This window comes from Danio rerio, chromosome 7 (assembly GCF_052040795.2).
Source record: "Danio rerio strain M-AB ecotype USA chromosome 7, GRCz13ab, whole genome shotgun sequence".
Lineage (NCBI taxonomy): Eukaryota > Metazoa > Chordata > Actinopteri > Cypriniformes > Danionidae > Danio > Danio rerio.
This window is the reverse complement of record NC_141027.1, coordinates 65,134,331-65,157,136: the sequence shown is the minus strand read 5'-3', so window position 1 is coordinate 65,157,136 and position 22,806 is coordinate 65,134,331. Positions and strand designations below refer to the sequence as shown.

The 22,806-nt window shown below is 33.2% G+C and overlaps 2 protein-coding genes across 3 annotated transcripts in view; both read right to left on the bottom strand.

Moving 5' to 3' along the window:
* LOC147843244 (uncharacterized) overlaps positions 1 to 22,806 on the bottom strand; it is a 1,033,179-nt gene that overhangs the window by 871,297 nt on the left and 139,076 nt on the right. The gene's annotated exons all lie outside the window — the stretch shown is intronic.
* The window catches only part of stim2b (stromal interaction molecule 2b), a 119,971-nt gene that overhangs the window by 7,764 nt on the left and 89,401 nt on the right, over positions 1 to 22,806 (bottom strand). For both annotated transcript variants that reach the window (NM_001435951.1, XM_087259658.1), the window contains 6 exon segments: positions 1,204 to 1,365; positions 4,982 to 5,159; positions 8,597 to 8,774; positions 11,563 to 11,678; positions 16,241 to 16,352; positions 22,349 to 22,460. In NM_001435951.1, the coding sequence (NP_001422880.1) occupies positions 1,204 to 1,365; positions 4,982 to 5,159; positions 8,597 to 8,774; positions 11,563 to 11,678; positions 16,241 to 16,352; positions 22,349 to 22,460 (858 nt within the window).

The window sequence follows — 22,806 nt, the reverse complement described above, 5'->3', positions numbered from 1 at the left end:
CAAGCTCATCTCCTACTGCAGTGGCTGCTAATTGCTTGAGCTTAACTGCTGGTGACTCATTCCAAACACAATTAACAAACCATGTAGTTAAAATGTAATTCAACCACATCATTAGAAATCTAAATTAAAGGGGGAAACTTTCAGCTTTATTTTTTGTCAGCTGCTGACAAAGAAAGTAAGAGAGGTTTTACTAAGGAAGACTTGCACTGACAACAAAACCTAAACTTAACAAATATATTAATGTACAGTGGTGTGAAACCTTACTGATTTCTTGTTTGTCACACTTTAATGCTTCAGATCACATCAAAAGTGTAAATGTTAGTCAAAGACAACACAAGTAAAGACATCATGCAGTTTTTAAATTAGGTTTTCATCATCAAGTGATAACAAAATCTAAAACTACAAAGCCCTTTGAGAAGAAAAAAAAAGTGTTTGAAGTCTTCTTGGGTTCTGCAACAGGACAATAATCCAAAGCACACCAGCAAGTCCACTTCTAAATGGCAGAAGAAAAACAAAATGAAGACTTTGGAGTGGCCTAGTCAAAGTCCTGACCTAAATCCAATTGAGACTCTGTGGCATGACTTTAAAAAATGCGGCTCATGATTTAAAATGTGGCTAAATTACAACAATTCTGCAAAGATGATAGGGCCAAAATTCAATTATCAAAAATGCATGATTGCAGTTGTTTCTGTTAAGGGTGGCCAATCCAGTTATTGGGTGTAGGGGCAAACAATTTATCACACAAAGCTATGTAGTTTTGTATTTTGTTATTCATTAATAATAAAAAAAACTGCAAGATGTCTTTACTTATGTTATGTTTGACTATTATTTACATTTGTTTCATGATTATCTACATTTGTTTCAAGTATGACAAAAGTGCAAAAAAATAAATAAATCAGCAAGGGGGCAAACACTTTTTCACACCACTGTACATATAGTTTCTATAAAAATCATCATACCCCTTTGAAATAATTACTTTATTCGTTATGTAGCCTGAAATCAATCACATTCCAAAAAAACGTTTCTAGCCTAGAAATGTTTTTGTAGCCTTCTCCTATCCTAAAGGTCTTTTGAAAGCGAGTGTGATGACAGTAAAGGTGTACATTTTCACAGGGTATAATGAACTGATAGCTGTATGGTCTGCCCCTTTAAAATGTTTTGATAAAACAGGCATTTCCTGGGCCTAGAAGATAAATGTCTGACCTCATCCTTTGCGACTGTGAGCTGCAGCTCTGCGTTCTGCTTCTTGATGTTGTAGTACTGCACCTCCACCTCATGTGTGAGCTGTAGCCACATCTGCAGGGCTTCAGGCAGAGACCAGTCTGACTGCATCTGCTTCTCTGCTCGCTTCAGAGCCATTCGCACCTAGAAAGACCACAACAACAAAATACAGTACTAACACCAAAAACACATTGTAATATGTCTTGAGAAGCAATCTATCTCTATAAGTATGGTTTTACAAATGAGCGATGTAGAACAAAAAGGCAACAGCAGAGGTAACATGAGTTTAAAATGCAACAATTTACATTTTAATATACAAATTCAAATTCACCAGTTTAACACTTTAATTTAATTTTTAATCACTCTAAAAACATTGTTTTGATTAGGTAATTTGGTTAAATTTGGATTTCTTGACAACAATCTAAGCAAACTTTCTTTTTTTATATAATAATTACCTTTGGAAAAAAGGCCAAGCAGGCAGTTACAATACCTTTAAAGGGTTAATAGTTCATTTAGTCATATTTAACTGTACTGTATCATGTTGATAGCATCCAAATTGTTACATAAAAGTGTCTTTAACAGGTCAGTTATTGTGCGTAATCAAAATTTCAGCTTCTTCTGTATCTCATTGGCATCATAAAGAAAATAAGTTGAAGTATATATTTTCAATTATACCTTATGCAAACTGTGCTCTGATATCTAGGGGCCCTATCATACACCCAGCGCAATAAGGTGCAAGACGTGTTTGTCACTATTTGTTGCTATTTTCAAACCAGCACAACCCAAATTTTTACATTTTGCGCCACGTTGTTTAAATAGTAAATTTATTTGCGCCAGTTTGTGCACTCATGGGTGTTCCGGTCTAAAAAGGAGGTGTGTTAAAGCATTGTTGGCCCATCGCGATTTTGAGGAACTGAAAAAGATTGTGCCATTGAACAAATGAAAGCTACTCCTAAGTCCAGCGCATATAAAACCACCACCTCCATGCCTTCTTCATCTCTGGGGGCTTTTTTTCAGTTTATTCATGACAATCTGCATTTGTATAATGATATTATTATTATTATCAGCATTATTTCTTATATGCATATTTATATTTGCTTTAATATACTATATAATACAAGTTTAGATTTGTCCACCTGTCAGGTTTTGAAGACGTCTGCATCACCATATGGGCCATAAGAACAGGACGTGTGTTTGGATATAACTCACTTGGTTATTATTTTTCATTTATTCCTTTGCTGGAGATTAGAACAGAATTTAGAAACTTAAATTTTTGTGCTTAACAAACTAAATTAAATTTGTAGGCTTATGGATGTTTTCAGTGGAGTGCTGTACAACACAGTTTCCTTACTTCATGAAAGTAAAGGAGTAAAGTAAAGAGTAAAAGTAAAGAGAAAGTAAAGAGGCCGAATGGAGGAGGCTCGTTCTTTATCCTCGCGCTGGAGATGCTCTGTTTAACTGTTTACTCGTTAGTGAAGCATTCAGTTTTTCCACTTACAAAGTGCCTCTTATTGTTGAATTGTTGAATGCCTTCTCAGTTATAAGTTGCTTTGGTCAAAAGCATCTGATAACTGATTTAATGTAAATGTACACTATTAATGCACTAATATGACTGTTTTTGCTTCTCTTAATACTTTTTAGAAAATATTGGAAATGTCTATAACACTTTATAATAACTATACACTATAAATCATTTATTAAGCATTAGCAAATTTGGATTTCATAATCTGTTAAGCATTAACTCTAAATTAATAGACATTAGTAAGCAGCTTATAACTGCAGCTACAAATGCTGTATTCTTGACTTATAAGCACACTTATAATGTGCTTAATCATTGTACTTTCAGACTTTGTTATTGATTCATTCTTCATTACTAAATTAAGTATTGCATAATTTACAAAGCAGTTATTTAAGAATAGTTAGTGCTAATTCAAGTTTATTCAGAATGCGTAAGTACATCATTAATAAACTATTTAAATACTATTTATGCTTTATAAATCCCTTATAAATGACAATTAAAGACAGTTAATTTCTAAACAGGAAAAAATGACATAAACGCCTTTATTGATTTCTATTCGTTTGAAGATGCACAAATGAAATTGTACTTCAGATGAAAAATGAATATTTGCAACCTTATCTAAAATAAAATTACAGTACAGTTTAAACATTGCATCATATTATATTGTTAAATTAGTTTATTGTTGTTGTTTTATCCAATTTTATGTCGTATTTTGACACTCCAGTTATTTAACAGCGTTACAACTTTACAGTAATTTAACTTTTTTAGATTGCAAAGATTTGATACTGAGCCTTTAATTGTTATTTATAAGGGGTTCATAAAGCATGAATAGTCCTCACTTTAGATCAGTTCACAAAACTGCATGAAGATGAGTTAGTGAAGCATTTATTAACATGCATAGTAACCATTAATATATGCCTAAATAATAAGATTTATAAACGTTGATTTCAATAGTTTATAAATCATTTACTAACTCATTCTGAATGATCTTAAAAACCATCAACTACTCTTGAATACAAATGGTTTATAAATAAAGCTATACTTAATTTAGCAATAAAAAATAAATCAGTAACAAAAGTATTAAAGGGCACCTAGGTTACCCCTTTTTTCAAATTTATTATAAGTGTTTTGCATCTCCAGAATGTGCATGTAAAGTTTCAGCTCAAAACACCCATCAGACTTTTCATTATACCTTTTACTAGATCCTGTTTTAAACATCTTTCTACTAGGGGGTTGTTTTGTCGTACTGCGCCTTTAAGGCGAGTCCTCCCCGCCTAACTTTTCTACGTGTCTTTCTGCATGCCTTAAACTCCTCCCTCGGCTGCGTCAGAAAACAGACAGACTTAAAGGAAGAAGATCTCACGTAGCGTTTGTGAGAATTACCACAGTAAAAACTTTACCAATGAGTATTTGTTGTGCAGTGGCATTGATAAGTCACACACAATATAGTTACAAAGTTCACACACGCAAACACACCCACACACCGATACACACGCACACACACACCGCAGCAGACACACACACACACACACACACACACACACACACACACACACACACACACACACTGACAGACAGAGCGCTTTTAGCTTCCCACTCTTTTCTCACTCTTTTTGCATGCATAAGTGACTGAATGCAGCTTAATCTCCACTGCTGTATGGATATCTGTTATGTTAATGTACAAAATAAACCTGATTTAACGTCCACAAACCAGGATTGAAGCGTAATATAGAGTTAATATAGAGTTAATGCTTAACAAATAATGAATTCACTAGATATGCTTAGTAAATTATTCATAGTGTGTAGTTATTATAAAATGTTACAGAAATGTCTCTATATTTAACTAATAAGAATAACTTGGGTACATTTCTTGTTTGTAAGGGAATGTATTTCACCCTAAAGATGACTTATCAAACATATACTTTTCTAATTATTAGAAGAACAACCTCAAACAAGCTAAAAATATGTGATAAAGATGGCTACTCCATCACCACAGTAAAATCAACAAGCCAAGTATGCTTACTCTGCAAACTTTTTTTTATCTAGCATACGTTTATCAAAAGTTGACTGTTCAGATTAGATAAAAGTATAGGACAAATATACTTTCATTGACTACTTGTTAGTATTAATTATAAGCACAAATCTAATAAATACAAAAAATAGACAAAATGTACTTTCATATTTTTTGCTTTGACAGACGTCTATTTTGTAGGGGTTAATTTGGTATTGTTTGTACAGTACCTGCACAAGCTCCTCCTCTGCGTATTTGAGTCTGCTGAGCTCACATTCAGCTCCTTCCCGCAGCTCTCTCAGCCTGCTGGCTTCTTTCTTCGCTCCTGTGATCTCGTCACGCATCTTCTGCTCCAGGTTCTGCTTCTCCACAGCCACCGTCCGGTTCTCCTCCTGAGCCTTTTCCAACCTGACGGCACCAGAGACCAGTTTAAGTCACATCTACATGCTAGTGTTTTACAATTAAATAGTAAGTACGTAAGTAAGCAAGTAAGTAAATAAATAAATAATAATAACAATATTTTGAGGACTGGGAAAAATCCATACACAGTCACACACACAAACACACTACAGCCAATTTAGTTTATTCAATTCCCCTATAGTGCATGTCTTTAGGTTGTGGGAGAAACCGGAGTACCTGGAGGAAACTCACACCAACACAGGGAGAACATGCAAACTCCTCACATTATTTAGTATATTGATTTCCACTTTAATGGAAATATCTATAACAACTTCAAATAATGTAACCATTTAGCAGAAAACGGCATGTTTTATTATAGCTTTTAGACCAAGGGTGCTGCAATCTTGGAATATCGCTGTGTCTGACATCATGGGGTTGGTTCTTTTCCATCAGCTGAACAGATACAGTGGAAGTAATGGACTGACCACAGAGACTTTAAAGCCTAATTTAACCCAATGCGTGACGTTGTGGACGTGGAGCTGCTTTCCGGTCTCTGTGTTCACAAACTATCGTTATACAATAACTTGCCAAATTACCCTAACACGCCTAGTTAACCTAGTTACGCCTTTAAATGTTACTTTAAGCTGTATAAAAGTGTCTTGAAAAATATCTAGTCAAATATTATTTACTGTCATAATGGCAAAGATAAAATAAATCAGTTATTAGAAATGAGTTATTAAAACTATTATGTGTAGAAATCTGTTGAAAAAGTATTCTCTGTTAAACAGAAATTGGGGGAAAAAATAAACAGGGGCCTAATAATTCAGGGGGGCTAATAATTCTGACCTTAACTGTTTGATTGCAGTCCAATTTCAAAACATTGGAGAGTGTTTTTTTTTTACCCAGTTCCTTCATCGACAACTCTAAGCAAACATTGGTTGCCAGATTGATGACACAAACAGGAGTGAACATGCCTGACAATTAAACCTTACATCGTCAGCTGCTCAGCTAATGCTTTCGTTAGTAATATTTATATTATTTGCTAATTAAAAACCACCACATGTGGATTTGTGTTTTCCACCAAGGAAACCTGGCATGCTGAATTATAATTGGCTGAAATATAAAAGTCATGTGTATTTATATAGAGCATTTATCGTGTATGGCCATACACCCATAGCGCTTCACAATCATGAAGGGGGGTCTCACCACACCACCACCAGTGCGCTCAACACACACCAGCTATAGGTGGAATGGAGATACAGTGATAGAGCCAGTTAGGTGGATGGGGATGATTTGGAGGCCATGATGGGTAAAGGCCAATAAAGGGAATTTGGCCAGGACACTGGGCTTACACCCCTACTCTTTACCAGAAGTGCCATGGGATTATAATTAACACAGAGGGTCAGGGTCTCGGTTTATCATCTCATCCGAGTGATAAAAAACTAAAGAATTTTATCTACAGTGAACAGACACCATATGTACATTTAAAGTCTAAAGTATTATCCTGTGAAATTTTTATTCTTTTTTTTTCCCACATAATGTTTAAAAGCCAGGAGATGAAGCCGGTGTTCGGCCATTGGGCTTCGTCAGTGTGCAGGTATTTATCCTCCTCCTCTTCTTCTTTTGGCCTTAGTCCTGTATGGTTGCGGGGTCGGCTCTTTGATACAAGTCCTCCATTTAGAGTTGTCCATATGATAACAACTTTTTTTACACATTCCGGCCAGCCTATCGTCTGGGCCTGTCAGACTCATACACACATACACTGATACACTACGGACAATTTAGCCAACCCAATTCACCTGTAGCATCTCTTTGGACTGTGGGGGAAACCGGAGCACCCAGAGGAAACCCACGTGAACGCAGGGAGAACATGCAAACTCCTCACAGAAATGCGCCCTGTGCACGTATTTATCCCAACGTACCTAATCTTATTAACCTAGTCTTTGAATTTATATACTGTACTTTAGGCTACTGTATATAGGAGTGTCTTGCAAAGTAAGTACAATCTATATATATATATATATATATATATATATATATATATATATATATATATATATATATATATATATATATACATATTAGGGGTGTCAAAATAATTGTTTCTTCGGTGCACCGCGATGCAGTTGGGACAATTTGGTATGGGTTCAGTAATAATCATAACCGGTTATTATGTACTGACGTCATTTTTCTCCTATGCGCTCTGTCGCGAGGAAGGTGAGCGCGAGTATTTAAAACTCAGGGCCGGCCCATGGCATAGGCACCATAGGCAAATGCTAAGGGCGCTGTACATCAAGGGGGGCACCAGAAATGAGCGCAGTTCAGTTGGTTTTGTTTTGATATTCCTGACACATATTCAGTTAACGTTATAGATGGCAATAACTCAAAAACCTCTTACCCTAAAAAGATCTAAAGTGTGTTTCCTACAAAAAGACAAAGCTGGTTATGTTTCACAGCTGTCTTTCTTTCTTTTTTTGCTCGACATTACGAGCACTGCTCCGTTTGAGCCCTCGCAATATGTGTTTAGCCGAGAGAGCTGGCGCTGAGAGGAGCTCTCAGTAAGGGACCGTTGAAAAAGTGCTTCTTTTTTTTCGTTCTTTTTTTTCGTTTTTTTGCTCTGCTCAGCGCGAACTCTCCCTGTTGCGAGGGCTTAAGTGTGTGTGTGTGTTTGTGTGTGTGTGTGTGTTTGTTTGGTGCTGTCAATGTTTGTGTATGTGTTTGAATGAGAGACAGTGTGGTGCTGTGTGTCTTTGTGTTTATACAGACAGCTTGTTATAGCCTCCCCTCTAAAATATAACACTGTATATGGAAAGCATCATCAATGCACCGTGATGCACCGAGATATCGAATTGAACCGAATCGAAGGCATGATAATTGTAACCGAACCAAACCGTAAGACCAGTATAGGTTCACACCTCTAATATATATATATATATATATATATATATATATATATATATATATATATATATATATATATATATATATATATATATATATATATATATATACTGTCACTACAGCAAAAACAAAAGAATTTAGTTATTAGACATTGAAAATGTGCTGAATATTATTTTCTCTTTGTTAAAGTTTGATAAATATTTGATAAATATTTTTTTTTTTGTTTGATAAATATTTTTAAAAGAATTAACATTTCAGAAAAGGGCTGATCATTTTGACTTCAACTGTATGTAGATGCAGACAGCAAAACTCTAGATTTTCCTTTTTTGTTTTGCAAAACAAAGAAAATCATGCAGATCTGGAACAATTTAAGGGTTGAGCAAACGATGACAGAATGTTCTATTTAGGATAAACCATTTCCCTTGGGAGTACTTATAGCAGAGCTTAATGAACCTTCTCATAACAAGAAAAGAAATCTGCTGTTCAACAGAATATAGAATAAGACTTCTTCTCGCAGTCTCATATTGTGTGTGATTTGCTCTCACCGGCTCTGGAGCTCTGTCAGGCTCTCTTCAGCATGCTGCAGACTCTCCAGATCTTTCATCATCTGCGAGATGTGGATTTTAGATGACTTGTTTTGTATGTATGCAAACCAGCAGCCGCCCACACCGATGATGATGGAAATCATCAAAATAAAGTCCTTCAGCCAGTGATAGTGGTGACCTAGTGAGAAAAATAAAGTATTTATACCTGGACCGCTGACTCAGTGAGTATGTCATTTCAACCTGCTTTGGGAATGAGATTAGCCAACTCATTAAAGAGATGAATCTAAGACTGAATTTATCACATGTTTCTGTTAATTAACACTTACTTTAGCTTGTTTACACAGTCATTTTGCATTATGGGACCTTGATCCCAGCTCTGTCAACTTTCAATGTTGAAAATTGCAGTTCACAAAAATTATTTATATTGATATTTTAACCCTTTATATGGCTGTCATTAAAGACATCAAAAAAACAACAACATTGGAGTTGGGCATTATTGCAAGGATTTTTTTTTACTTTTATGAATGAAAAAAAAAATTACAATTAATATATATATATATATATATATAATTAAATAATTAAATTAATATACTAAATTCAAACAAAATATTCCCAAAAAATTACTAACTACATATTTCGGTCACACTTTACAATAAGGTTCATTAGTTAATGTTAATTAATGCATTACCTAACATGAACAAACAATGAGCAATACATTTACTACTGTATTTGTTCATGTTAGTTAACGTTAGTTAATGAAAATACAGTAGTTCATTGTTAGTTCATGTTAACTCATGGTGTATAAACTAATGTCAACAAGCATGGACTTGGATGTTAATAATGCATTAGTAAATGTTCAATTATGATTAATAAATGCTGTACATGTGTTGTTCATGATTACTTCATGTTAGTAAATGCATTAACTTATGAACCCTATTGTAAAGTCTTACCCAAATTTCAACTAAATTATTTTAATTGTTTGCTTTTCTTGATTTTTCTTCCCTTTAAAATTTGTATTTAATATTTTCCATAACATATACATTTGGGTGTACTAGTTTTTGTATCCTTAATCGTATGTTATTTTGTTAGATAAGCTCCACATTTGGCTTCAGTACTAACTAATGTATATGCACAAATATAATATTGTGTAGCTTCCAATTAAATATGAATTTAAAAGAGAGATTTGTGAGGGATGTACTTATACTGAGCCCTGTATATTGTAATCAATCTCAATGAAGTTACCATACATGTCAATACCACACCATAACACAGTGCTCATTGCACAGTGTTTTATACTATATTCCATTTAACAAAATAACTTAAGATGATGATGCAAAAACTAGTACTATGCCCCAATAATTATTTAAGGGGAAAATATTAAATACATTTTTTTTAAATATGAAAAACCAAGAACTGTTGAAAAATAAATTGATTAAAAACATTTTGCAACACCTAATACAATTTAAATGTAGTATATTTCTATTGCTAAACATGTTTAAATATGCGACCAAACTCTTCTTGTACTTATTTGTACTTATACTCCTAATGAATATAACTTTTTGTAATTGTCACTTGGCATGAAGCATAAATAGCCCTCACTTTAGATCTTTAGATTAGGTCACAAAACTGCATGAAGTTGTGTTAATGAACTATTTATTAACATACAAAATAACTATTTGTCTATGCCTGAAAATTATATATAAATATTGATTTTAATAGTTTAATAATCATTTACTAACTCATTCGGAATGATTTAAAAAAAAACAACTACTCTTAAATTAAAAATGATTTGTAAATAATGCAATGCTTCATTTAGTCCTGAAAAATTAATCAGTAACAAATTATGAACTGTACAATTGTTAAGCAGATTTTAAATGTGTTTATAAGTCAAGAATAGAGGATTTGTATCTGCAGTTATAAACTGCCTACTAACATCTATTAATGTAGAGGTAATGCTTAACAAATAATGAGTTTACTTTACACCATTGCTTATCAGCTGATTCATAGTGTTTAGTTATTATAAAGTGTTACCACAAACTCATAAAAGAACAGAAAATGTTGTCATTTCTCTACAGCAATTTACATGACCAACCCAGACTCATTTCAGAATACTAAAAATGTCAATAAAAGTTTTAGGTTTGGGTTAAAGTCCCATACTGCTATTCAAAAGTATAAATAAAAAGACATGTATAAAATAAGTATAAAAAACAACCATGAATATTAAACTGTTAATTAACTAATTCTTTTTATGCATTTATGTGATCAAAAATAGCAAAAACTGTAATTTTGTGAATTGTTATAGTTTCTTTAAAGATAACAACTATTTAATTTAGTTAAAACATTTTATGATACAAATACTGTAGCAAAAACATTAATATTGTGAAATATATTTTTTTAAATAAAAAAAAATACTTCAATTGATAAAAATATTATTTATTCCTGTTATGACGAATCAGGATTTTCATTCGCATACAAGTCATTAATCCAGTTTACGTTGTTATATAATGTGTCACCAATTTTGTGTTTAAGTAATACTTTCAATAAGTTATTATTATTATTATTATCATTATTATTATTAACATTATTATTATTATTATTATTATTATTATTATTATTATCATTATTATTATTAGTTATGATCAGAAGTCATCCTATGCTATTTAATACTATTTATAGAAACTGATCTATATATTTTAGGGGTTTTGTATGATTGAAAAATTCAAACGTTTAATTGAACATTTTTTAACACAGTTAAATTTAACATTTTACTTTAAAGCAGCCTTGCATAATAAAAGTATTAATTGCTATCTAAAACAAGACATTTTACTGACCCCAATTGTCAGTGTAGTGCCTATCATACTGCTATTCTTTTTACCTCAAAAGCTTCCATTGCTGTCAATAGTGACAAAAGTTATTGTTACAATGAAGCAAAGTCACATGGGATTGATGCAGCAGAATACACTCACGTAGTGGAGGTCCAAAAAGCACTGCATCCAACGCTTTGAGGTTTAATTTCTGTTTATGTCGTTGGTCTAATATCTTTAGCTGCATTGACATAAACGCCGGTTCATTTGCTGCTATTCTGTAACAGAAAACAAGAGGAAGAAGTCATAATAGGTCACAAACTCTGCCTGTTTCCCCTAATGTCTCCTGCTTCATGATTCATAAGACAAAAAGTTTCTTTGATATTTAAAATGCAAAACACAATAAGGGTATCCAGTAAGCCTACAGGGGTAAACAGTTAAAGTCAAAATGATTGGCTCTTCTGTGAATTTAGTTTTCTTTCACGATTCCCAAATGATGTTTAACAAAGCAAGACATTTTTTTACAAGTGTTTCCTACACTGTAAAAAAAAAAAACTAATTTTACAGAAAATATCCCTAAATTTTTTACAGTCATTTTTTGTCATTTAAAATTATATGTAGAACTTAGTAAAATGACAAACAATCTCTCTAAATTCACAGTTTGACTTTCATTTTTAGGTACTTTATCATTAAAGACAAATTACTCTACAGTATTTTTTCTGTTATTTTAAATAATATTCAAAAATCCCTAAAAATTACAAACAATATCTGTAAATTAACAGCTTGACTGGTATTTTATGTATTATATAAGTAATGACAAATTACAGCAATTTGTTTGTTTTATACAATGAAATTGCTGTATTATTTACGGTGTTTTTTCCTGTTTTTTATGAAGTACATTTAAAATTACGTAAAATTAAAGTAATAAATTGTAATTACTTGCTCTGTAAAACAATTATAAAAAAATCTTTAAAAAAAAAAGGTCAAATGACTGGCAGCTACGGCTGCCAAACAAAAACCATAAAATTATGGTAAAATGTCTTTGTTGAAATAAAGTGCAAAAAATAATAAATCTACAGATATTTTCATTAAAATGTTTACAGAAAAACACTGTTATTTTACAGACTTTTCCTAGATTATTACGATGCACACACACAGTCGGAGGATCGTTATGAACTAATTACATGCACTTTAAAAGCAGCATAGACCAATTGCTTAGTCTTGTTATACTGTTACTGTAAACTTTATGACGTGTTTCTTTTCTCTTGCTTTGTTTGTTAATCGTTTACGTTGTTTGCTGCCGGGACTGACCATTTGCCTGTTATTTGACCATGACTCTGGATTGCCTGCATATTGTTACATCTGTTTGCCCCTGTGTTGACTGTTATTTGCCTGACCATCTCTGTGTAATAAACCTGCATTTGGATCTGCACTCCTTTATCAATGTCCCCTTCACGTTACAGTTCCATTTCATTTAAGATCTGTAACTGAATCATTCCATATAACTTAAACCTTTACATGTTTTACATAAACACTAACTAATAAAATGTAACAACTGTCATTTTAAAGTTGTAAGAATTTTAATCAGTTTTATCTCGTTTGTTGTTTTTTACAAAATTTTTTGATCCAAAATAAAACTGTTAAATTACGATCATGAGCATTTCTTGGCATTTTATTAAAGGTGTTTAATCGCAATGATTTAGGGAAAATTCTTTTAAATAACATTGTTTTCTCTTGAACTTTTAGTGCAGTCATTTTATTGATGGCATTTGATCATAATAATCTAGGAAAAGTCTGTATAATAACAGTGTTTCTTTGTAAAACTCTTAGTGTGTAACTTTATTGAACGTATTTGATCGTAATAATCTAGGAAAAGTCTGTAAAATAACAGTGTTTTTCTGTAAACATTTTAATGAAAATATCTGTAGATTTATTATTTTTTGCACTTTATTTTAATTTTTGTATAATATTTATTTGTTTATTTTTGGCCTGAATAAAAGCTGTTTTTAATTTTTTTCAAACCATATTAAGGTTAATATTAAACAATATTGGTTTTAAATTGTATACAAAACAACCCACTGTTATATGATTTACCTAATTACCCTAACTTGCCTAATTAACCTAGTTAAGCCTTTAAACATCACTTTAAGCTGTATAGAAGTGTCTTGAAAAATATCTAGTCAAATGTTATTTACTGTCATCATGATAACAATAAAATCAATCGGTTATTAGAGATGAGTTATTAAAATATTATGATTAGAAATGTGTTGACAAAAATCTTTCTGTTAAATAGAAATTGAGGAAGAAACGTACAGGGGGTTAATAATTCAGGAGGGCTAATGATTCCGACTTCAACTGTATGTGCAGCACTATCCTATAACCGTGAAATCAATTGGTATGTATAGAAGTCTGTGTGACTGCATGTTTGTGTGTGTGTGCGTGTGTCTATGTGTGTGTGTGAATGGCAAGTTCAAGCTCAAAGAACTAATTTTAAGAAGTGCGTACTAGATGACTGAACGATCACATGTGCTGCCACACACACACATACTGGGCATAGCTGCAGGTGAAAGGTGATCTGGTGCTGTGACATCATTTCATGAGTCATGGAGAAGTGGCCATGAGGGGAAACTCGACACCTTAAACCTTTCTTTACCCCTCACTCATGCACGTCCCCACTGTCTGTGCACTGACACAGCAGCGCCACTAGGGGGAGGTGCTGCTGTTAAAACCCATGCGTTGAAGTATGTAATAACAGTGTTAAAGGGGTATTTCCCTCACAAATTAAAATTCTGTCATATTTACTCATCCTTCACTTGTTTTTGTAGAAAGCTGGAAACATGTAACCATTGACTTTATTTGTTTTTTTTTTCCCACTGCGCAAATCAGTATTTTCATGGTTCATACACATTTTTACTACTAAAATTCCATGACTTTTCCAAGACTTTTTCAGAACTTTCAAGTACATTTTCATGACATAATGTTTCATGTAATGTCTACATATACACGATAAATACTAAGAAAAAAAATAACATTTAAATTTATCACAGCATATTATAGAATGCATTTATCTATTTTATTTACATTTGTTTTATATCTATGTACAATTTTAATAATGCTTACACAGCACTAACAATGTGAGAGCAGGTTTTAGGCCAAGGGCAGGAAAAAAGTAAAGACAACGAACCTATATTCAAGTTGGGGCTGCACAATATATTGTTTCAGCATCGATCTCACAATGTAAGCAACCGCAATAGTCACATCGCAGGATATGCAATGCTGGGATTATAGTTTATTATAAAGTTTAATAATAATGGAGTAAAAGTTTATCATCTGCATGCATTTTTAAAGCGATAGTTCTCCCCAAAATTAGCATTTTTATTACACCCTTCACTTGTTTCAAACATTTATGAGTTTGCTTTGTTTTCAAATGAAAACAAAAATAACCTAATTTAAAAAATGATCATAGTATTAAAACAAGTGAAGTGTGAGTAAATAGTGAGTACATTAATCTTTGAATATACTGTCCCTTTAAGGCCTGTGACTGTGTGAACATTTCTATATTTTAAATTTTAAAACATTTATCTACAAGAAATAAAAAATTAATAAAGCTTAAATAAGATACAATAAGACTATGCACTGGTGATTATTCAATATTTGTACCTGAATAGTCAATACCTAAAAACTTTATCTTTGCTATATTTTATTTAAAGATATTTGTAATTCATTTGTTATATATTATTCGAGATTCACTCCTTGACCAAATCCCCCCAATCAATCTAAATAGAGCTGTTAAATCAGCTGGTGAAATTGTATTGACATCCCAATATACATCACAGAAATAAAAAACATGGTAATGTCAGATTTTTCCAATAACGTGCAGCCCTAATTCAACTATGCAGATGTTTGTTAAACTAATTTAAATGATTTTTCCAAAACTTTGTGAATTTTTCTGTTTTTCCAAAACATTTTCAGGCCTGGAAAAGTCCATTTCAAAATTCCATGACTTTTCCATATTTTCCATGATTGTATGAACCCTGATAGTTTCAGGTTTCAAACATACTTCAAAATATCTTCTTTTGTGTTCAACACAAGTGGAAGGTGATGAAATGATGATTTCTTTAGCTACATTAAATTGGTAGAACCTGTGCATTGTAATGTGATGTGTACTTACAGTGTATTTACATCAGTGATAAAATAAGGTAACAACTAGGGTCAATGTTAGGTTCTGAGATAGTTTTAGACATTGTATATTGTTAATACATGAGATGATAATGTTAAGTGTATAGTATGTAAAAGTGAAACAGGACTGTAAATGAAAGTGCTACCAGAACAGTACGCTTAGGGACAGTACTTAGTTTTTATGTGATGACTGATAAGTATGTTCTACCAGTAAAACAGGACTTAATAAAGTGCTACCATAAAATTATCAACAAACACTTAACATTTTAGAGTTTCAATTCCTTAGTAGGTTTTAACACACTTCTTCATAATAAATGTCACAAAAAAACTGTTAGAAGGTTAAGGAGTAGAAAACAAAATGAAAATGACCTCTTCACCCTCTTTACACCTTTATGAGTTTCTTTCTGTTGAACACAAAAGATATTTTGAAGAATGATGGTTGCTGAGACTTATACAAATAAGTATAAAATTCTTACAAATTACTATGAAAAAAATGGGTCAAAGCAAACAGCATTTCTCAGAATATCTTCTTTGTGTTAAACTCGAGATATTCATAAAAGATTTGAACAATTGGAGGTTGGTTAAATCATGGCAGAATTATAACTTTTGGGTGAATTATTCATTAAGTCAATGGAAAAGTCCTTGACGTGTGTGCATTTACCGAGGTAGCGTGTTGCCATCTACTTTAAACTCTCTGAAGTTTCTTTCATACTGAGGAAGCTCCACGGACTCTTTCAGCCACTCCACTACATCCTCTAGTGTCCAGTTGTGCACTGACCAGGAAAAAGAGAGAAAGTGTTAAGACACGTTGGGCATGCTTATAAATATGTAACACCTTAACACACAAAAGTCAAAACAGATGTTTCATGAGATCAAAATTTCAGTATTTCGATATTTTGCCTTTGTTGTATGTACACTGTAAAAAAAATCCATAATTTTACTGTTTATTTCCAGCAGCTGGGGTGAATATAACGGTAAGATGACAGCCGTTAAATTACAGAAATGTACTGTAAAATAACAGATGTAGAATTACAGAACTTTTAATTGCCAGAAATTTTAATTGAAAGAAATTTTTGTAATTTAATGTCTGCTATTTTACGGTACATTTCTGTAATTTAACAGTCGTTATTTTACTGTTACATTCACCCCAGCTGCCGCAAATAAACCATTAAATTATGGATTTTTTAACAGTGTAGATTAGCGAAATAACTCACATAAGACAGAACATTATTTTTCATATGTTTGAGGCCACACTGATAATGTAAAATCTGGCTGAAACATCAAATAATAATAATAATAATAATAATAATAATAGTAATAATAAAAATAGCAAAATGATTATAGATTCTGGTCACGAAAAATAAATTGTGAAATCAATTCTCACTTTGTACAGATGTCAAGTAGTCTTGTGTTAAATATCAGCATGCTTTGTGGATCATCTCAAATTTTTCTAGATAACACTCACAACAAATTCATGTTAGTTTGTGAAGCTCTAGTGCTGTTGCCATTGTCTACCTGGCCCTAATCCAAGGTGTTTATAATTTTATTTTATTTTATTTTAATGTATTTTATTTTGAATATATTTATTTTATTGTATTTGATTTTATACCCATTGTGCCACTGTATCGCTCTTTATTTAAATTAATTTAATTATTTTTTGCCCACATGTGACTCATTCAGAATATGTTGTTCTCATGACAGTGTGAACTACTGTAGGGCTGTGTAAAGCAATAATATATTAAATATGTGATAGCATGTGATATTCAGTACATTCATTCATTTTCTTTTCGGCTTAGTCCCTTTATTAAACAGGAGTTGCCACAGCGGAATGAACCGCCAACTATTCCAGCATATGTTTTACGCAGCGGATGCCCTTCCAGCTGCAACCCATCACTGGGAAACATCCATTCACTCTTATTCACACACATACACTTGGGACAATTTAGCTTACCCATTTCCCCTATACCACATATCTTTGGACTTGTGGGGGAAACCCGAGCACCCGAAGGAAATACACGTCATCAATGGGAGTACATGCAAACTCCATACAGAAATTCTAACTGACCCAGCCCAGGCTCGAACCAGTGACCTTCTTGGTATGAGGCGATCGTGCTACCCACTGCACCACTGTGATGCCTGATATTCAATACTATATATCTTATTATTTGTTATAACCAACATAACCGTTTCATGCTATTTCAGAGAATAAAAAGCATCGCTGCAACTTCTGGCCAGTGAAATTTAACAGTGTAAATATTGACAGTGTTCCTCAGTTTAAGCCTAATAACAATTTCCTTGACATTCAATGACTGAAAAGCTGTATTTTAATTACATCTAATAAATGTAAGCAAAGGCAGCTGTTGTGCTTATATATTATTGATAAAACATAAAAAAGTAAAACTAATATTAAATTGGTTTTAGCTTGCTATAGACCAATGTGAGGCATACAAACAATAACAATGGTCCTAATCATAATGTATTTCTTGTTTAACATTTTTTTTTTAATTTCCATAGCTTCTGAGAATCCAAAAAGGTCCACAAATTAATACATAATGTTATGAGAGCTGTTTTAACGTGAAATATGATTGAACTGTCTCTTGTTACAGTTATGAAATAGTTTGATAACAAGCAGGAAATGTTTATGGGTCAATGACATTACCACATTGAAATGGTCTATACATATACAGAAGTCAACATTTGATGTGGATCATCACCTTTCATCAGAGTTGTCCTAAGACTTTTGAACAATGTCCATTCTTGTTGTTGGGACAATTTAAAAAAAAAATTTCGATCCACATTAAATGTTGACAACTGTATATATAGTTGAAGTCAGAATTATTAGCCCCCTTTGAAATTATTTTTCTTTTTTAAATATTTCCCATATGATGTTTAACAGAGCAAGGAAAGTTTCACAGTATGTCTGATAATATGTTTTTCTTCTGGAGAAAGTCTTATTTGTTTAATTTCAGTTAGAATAAAACCAGTTTTTAATTTTTAAAAAATTCAAAATTATTAGCCTTTTTAAGCTGTATTTTTGTTCGATAGTTTACAGAACAACCCATCGTTATATAATAACTTGCCTAACTACCCTAAACTGCCTGGTTAACCCAATTAACCTAGTTAAGCCTTTACATTTCACTTTAAGCTGTATGGAAGTGTCTTGAAAAATATCTAGTCAAATATTATGAGCTGTCATCATGGCAAAGATAAAATAAATCAGTTAGTAGAAATGAGTTATTAAAACTATTATGTTTATAACTGTTTTAAAAAAAAAATCTGCTCAGGACTAATCATTCTGACTTCAAAAGTACATCAGATATGATCCTGTCACACATTATTAAAGGTATATTTTTCATGTTTTTGTCCTATCCTGTTGTAGCATTAATATGCAACAAACGTTAGAAGGTTATATTTTACAAACAGCATGTCCTTACAAGACACGATGTGATAGTATTCCAGAAATAAGCAATCTGTCTGTTCATACCAGACGTGATACGGCAAATCAATCAAAAATCAAAGCTAATCATGAGGGCACATGGAGCTCTTTCTGCTAGTGCATTAAATCAGTTCAAACGATTCTATAATAACACATTAGGAGACCAATGCAACCTTTGTCACAATTTTAACATTTGTATTTGCTTTACTTGCCAGATCTAAAGTGAATTATTAATTTTATCTTATTTTTACATATAAAATAAAAAAGGTTTCACAAGTGGCCCTATGTTTCCAGATGTCAGAGTACAGTGTGTTCTCTCAGCTTGTCATTATATGAAAAGCGTGGACTCAAACAAGTGTTGCACACTTGGCTATCCACCACAATGAAATGAATTGCTTTTGTGAACAAATCCAATGCTGCTCATATTTCAGGGACTCTACCATTATATGTCGTACTCCCGCTGAAATGAAATCAGACCCAAACAACAGTGTGCATTTGCTGTGTAATATCTGCACAACAGAGCAAGCCAGTGTGTCTCAGATTTCATCTCAGAACCTCAACAGTGTGTGAAGCTGTAAGTTGCCATCACTTTATATAAAAATCTCAATGGGAAACATACAATCATTGTTTAGACCTGTGTGTGTAAGCCTAGTCAATGACATTTATTCATTCAATTATTCATTTAATTATTAATTCAATTATTCATTCATTCACTCATTCGTTCATTCATTCATTTAGCTTTAGCTTAGTCCCTTTATTCATCAGGGGTCACTTCAGTGAGATGAACCACCAAATTATCCAGCATAGTTTTTACATAGCAGATGCCCTTCCAGCTGCTACTCTACTGGGAAACAGTTCAAACAATTCAATGACATGTTTTTATTTTACATACAAATTTTATCGAATATTAACGTTTTCTTTTTTTCCCTTTTTTTTCTTTCTGTTGAGTTTCACTAACATCAACACCTACCCAAATCCCAAACCCAACCTCACAGTATCCTATTGTGTTTTTTTAATGTCTATACCTAGAGTGCATCCAGAATGTATTCATAGCACTGCACTTTTTCCACATTTTTTGTTTCAGTCTTATTCCAAAATGTATTCAATTAATTTATTTCCTCAAAATTCTACACACAGTACCCCATAATGACAATGTGAAAAAAGAGTTATTTTGAAATTTTTGCAAATTTAATCAAAATAAAAAAGAAAAATCAGATGTAAATCACTATTCACAGGCTTTGCCGTGAAGCTCTAAATTGAGCTCAGGCACATTCTGTTTCCACTGATCATTTTTGAGATGCAGCAGCTTAATTGGAGTTCACCTGTGGTCAATTCAGTTAATTGGACATGATTTGAAAAGGCATACATTTATCTATATAAGGTCCCAGGGTTGACAGTGCATGTCAAAGCACAACCAAGCATGAAGACAAAGGAATTGTCTGTAAACCTCTGAGACAGGATTGTCTCGAGGCACAAGGATTCCATATCCGGGACCAGGCCATATCCTGAGCTGCTGCTGCGCTGATTGTCGTGGGGAGTGGAGAACATGTGTCTGATTCCAGCGACGCTCCAGGGACAGACAAGTCTTCGCTGAGGCCAGCTTCCAGCCTCCACCACGGCGACTGAAGCCCTGCACAAGACTTTTGGCCAGCGGAGAAATTAAAATGGTCGTGCCCAACTGAGTCTGGTTCTCTCAAGGTTTTTTTTCTTCACTCCCATCAGGTGAAGTTTTTTTCCCTCTCCGCTGTCGCCACTGTCTCGCATGGTTCAGGATTGGTAGAGCTACGCATCGATGAATTTGCTCTTCAGTGTTTGAACTCTCAGTAATGATTAAATCACACTGAACTGAGCTAAACTGAACTGAACTGAACTTAAACACTAAAAAACTGAACTACACTGTTCCAGTTCCTATGACTATTTATGTGAAGCTGCTTTGACACAATCTACATTGTAAAAGCGCTATACAAATAAAGCTGAATTGAATAGAATTGAACAAGGCAGGGGAAGGTTACAGAAAAAACTTCTGCTGCTCTGAAAGTTCCAATGAGCACAGTGGCCTCCATCATCCACAAATGGAAGATGTTTGGAACCACCAGGACTCTTCCTAGAGCTGGCCGGCTATCTAAGCTGAGTGATCGGGGGAGAAGGGCCTTAGTCAGGGAGGTGATCAATAACCCGTCGGTCACTCTGAAGAATAGACAAAAGTTCCCAAAGACAGGTGTGCCAAGCTTGTGGCGTCAAATTCAAAAAAGACTTGAGGCTGTCAAAGGTGCCAAAGGTGCATCAACAAATTATTGAGCAAAGGCTGAGAATACAGATGTGATTTTTCAGGTTTTTTATTTTTAATAAATTTGCAACAATTTCAAATTGTTGTTTTATTAATGTCTACACTTGCACCAACCCTAAACCCAACCTCACAGTAACCTGTTGTGTTTTATTAACGTGTACACTGACACTAACCATAAACTCAACCTCACAGTAACCTGTTGTGTTTTATTAACGTGTACACTGACACTAACCATAAACTCAACCTCACAGTAACCTGTTGTATTTTATTAACATGTACACTGACACCAACCCTAAACCCAACCTCACAGTAACCAGTTGTTTTACTAATGTCTACACCTGCACCAACCCTAAACCCAACCCAGCTTATTAAGGCCTACAACAAACCCCAATATATTATTTCTTATCATTTATTCTCTCACTTATTTCAAAGTCTTTTCTGCCCTCATGTGGCAATAACTCCTAAAAACAACAAATTCCTTATTTTTGTGCAACTTGGCAAATAAAGCTCATTCTTATTCTTCCTGGATTTGAGACATCACTACACTGTAAAAAATGCAGGGCTGCACACAATTCATTTATATTGTCCCAACACAAATACATTATGTTAACATAACTGATTTAAGTAGATTGAACATAAAACTAGGGCTGTGTGATTTGGGGAAATATCTTGTTGCAATTTATTAACAGATGTTGCGATATCGACTTCGATTTGATTTGCTATTTAATTTTGATTTTATTTTATTTTTTTTAAATTTTTAAAATGCAGTGGGTGTAGGTAAAAAAGGAAGTGAAAACATTAACTTACGTAAACATTTATTCAAATCCCAACCTCAAGTTTAATTTTGTGTAAACTTTCCCTTTAATGAATTTAATTCAATACTTAAAGAACTTTCATGTGTATACTAGCTTTAGATGCATGCTGCTCAGTAATTTCAAACAATTTCACCTTTCAATTGTTTGCTTGTTAATAATGAATCTGTCCTTCTATGTAAAATTCATCTATTGTGGTATAAACCGCAGCATCTCTACACATTAAGTCTTTACCTTCTGATATTTTCCAGCCCCTCCATAGCTCCTCCACCGTGATGTGCTGGTCCTCTCGGTGGAGATTACTGTGTTTATTGGTCTGGTGCTGCTTCATGTCCTCTATGATAAACTGCAAAAGAACCACAGCATAACATTAATGCTCAAACCACTGAAAAATGACTGGCTTCATGGTACAAGTGACTCTATCAGAGCATCCGATGCTTTCAAATATACTTTTCAAAATTATGCAAATATTTTTAATGCAACAAATACTATCAGATCTTTTGCCATATGTGTCATATTTCAGCAGATGCTTATAAGCAAAGCAAAGTGATTAGTCATAATGAGTGAACAACATGTGAATACAACGATACAGTTTTAAAAAAGTAGGCTGAAGAATGCATGACTAGAGGAGAATTTATTGTGCAATAAAGCTGTTAGAACATGACAAGCGCTCTAGATAAGTGTGAAGCTCT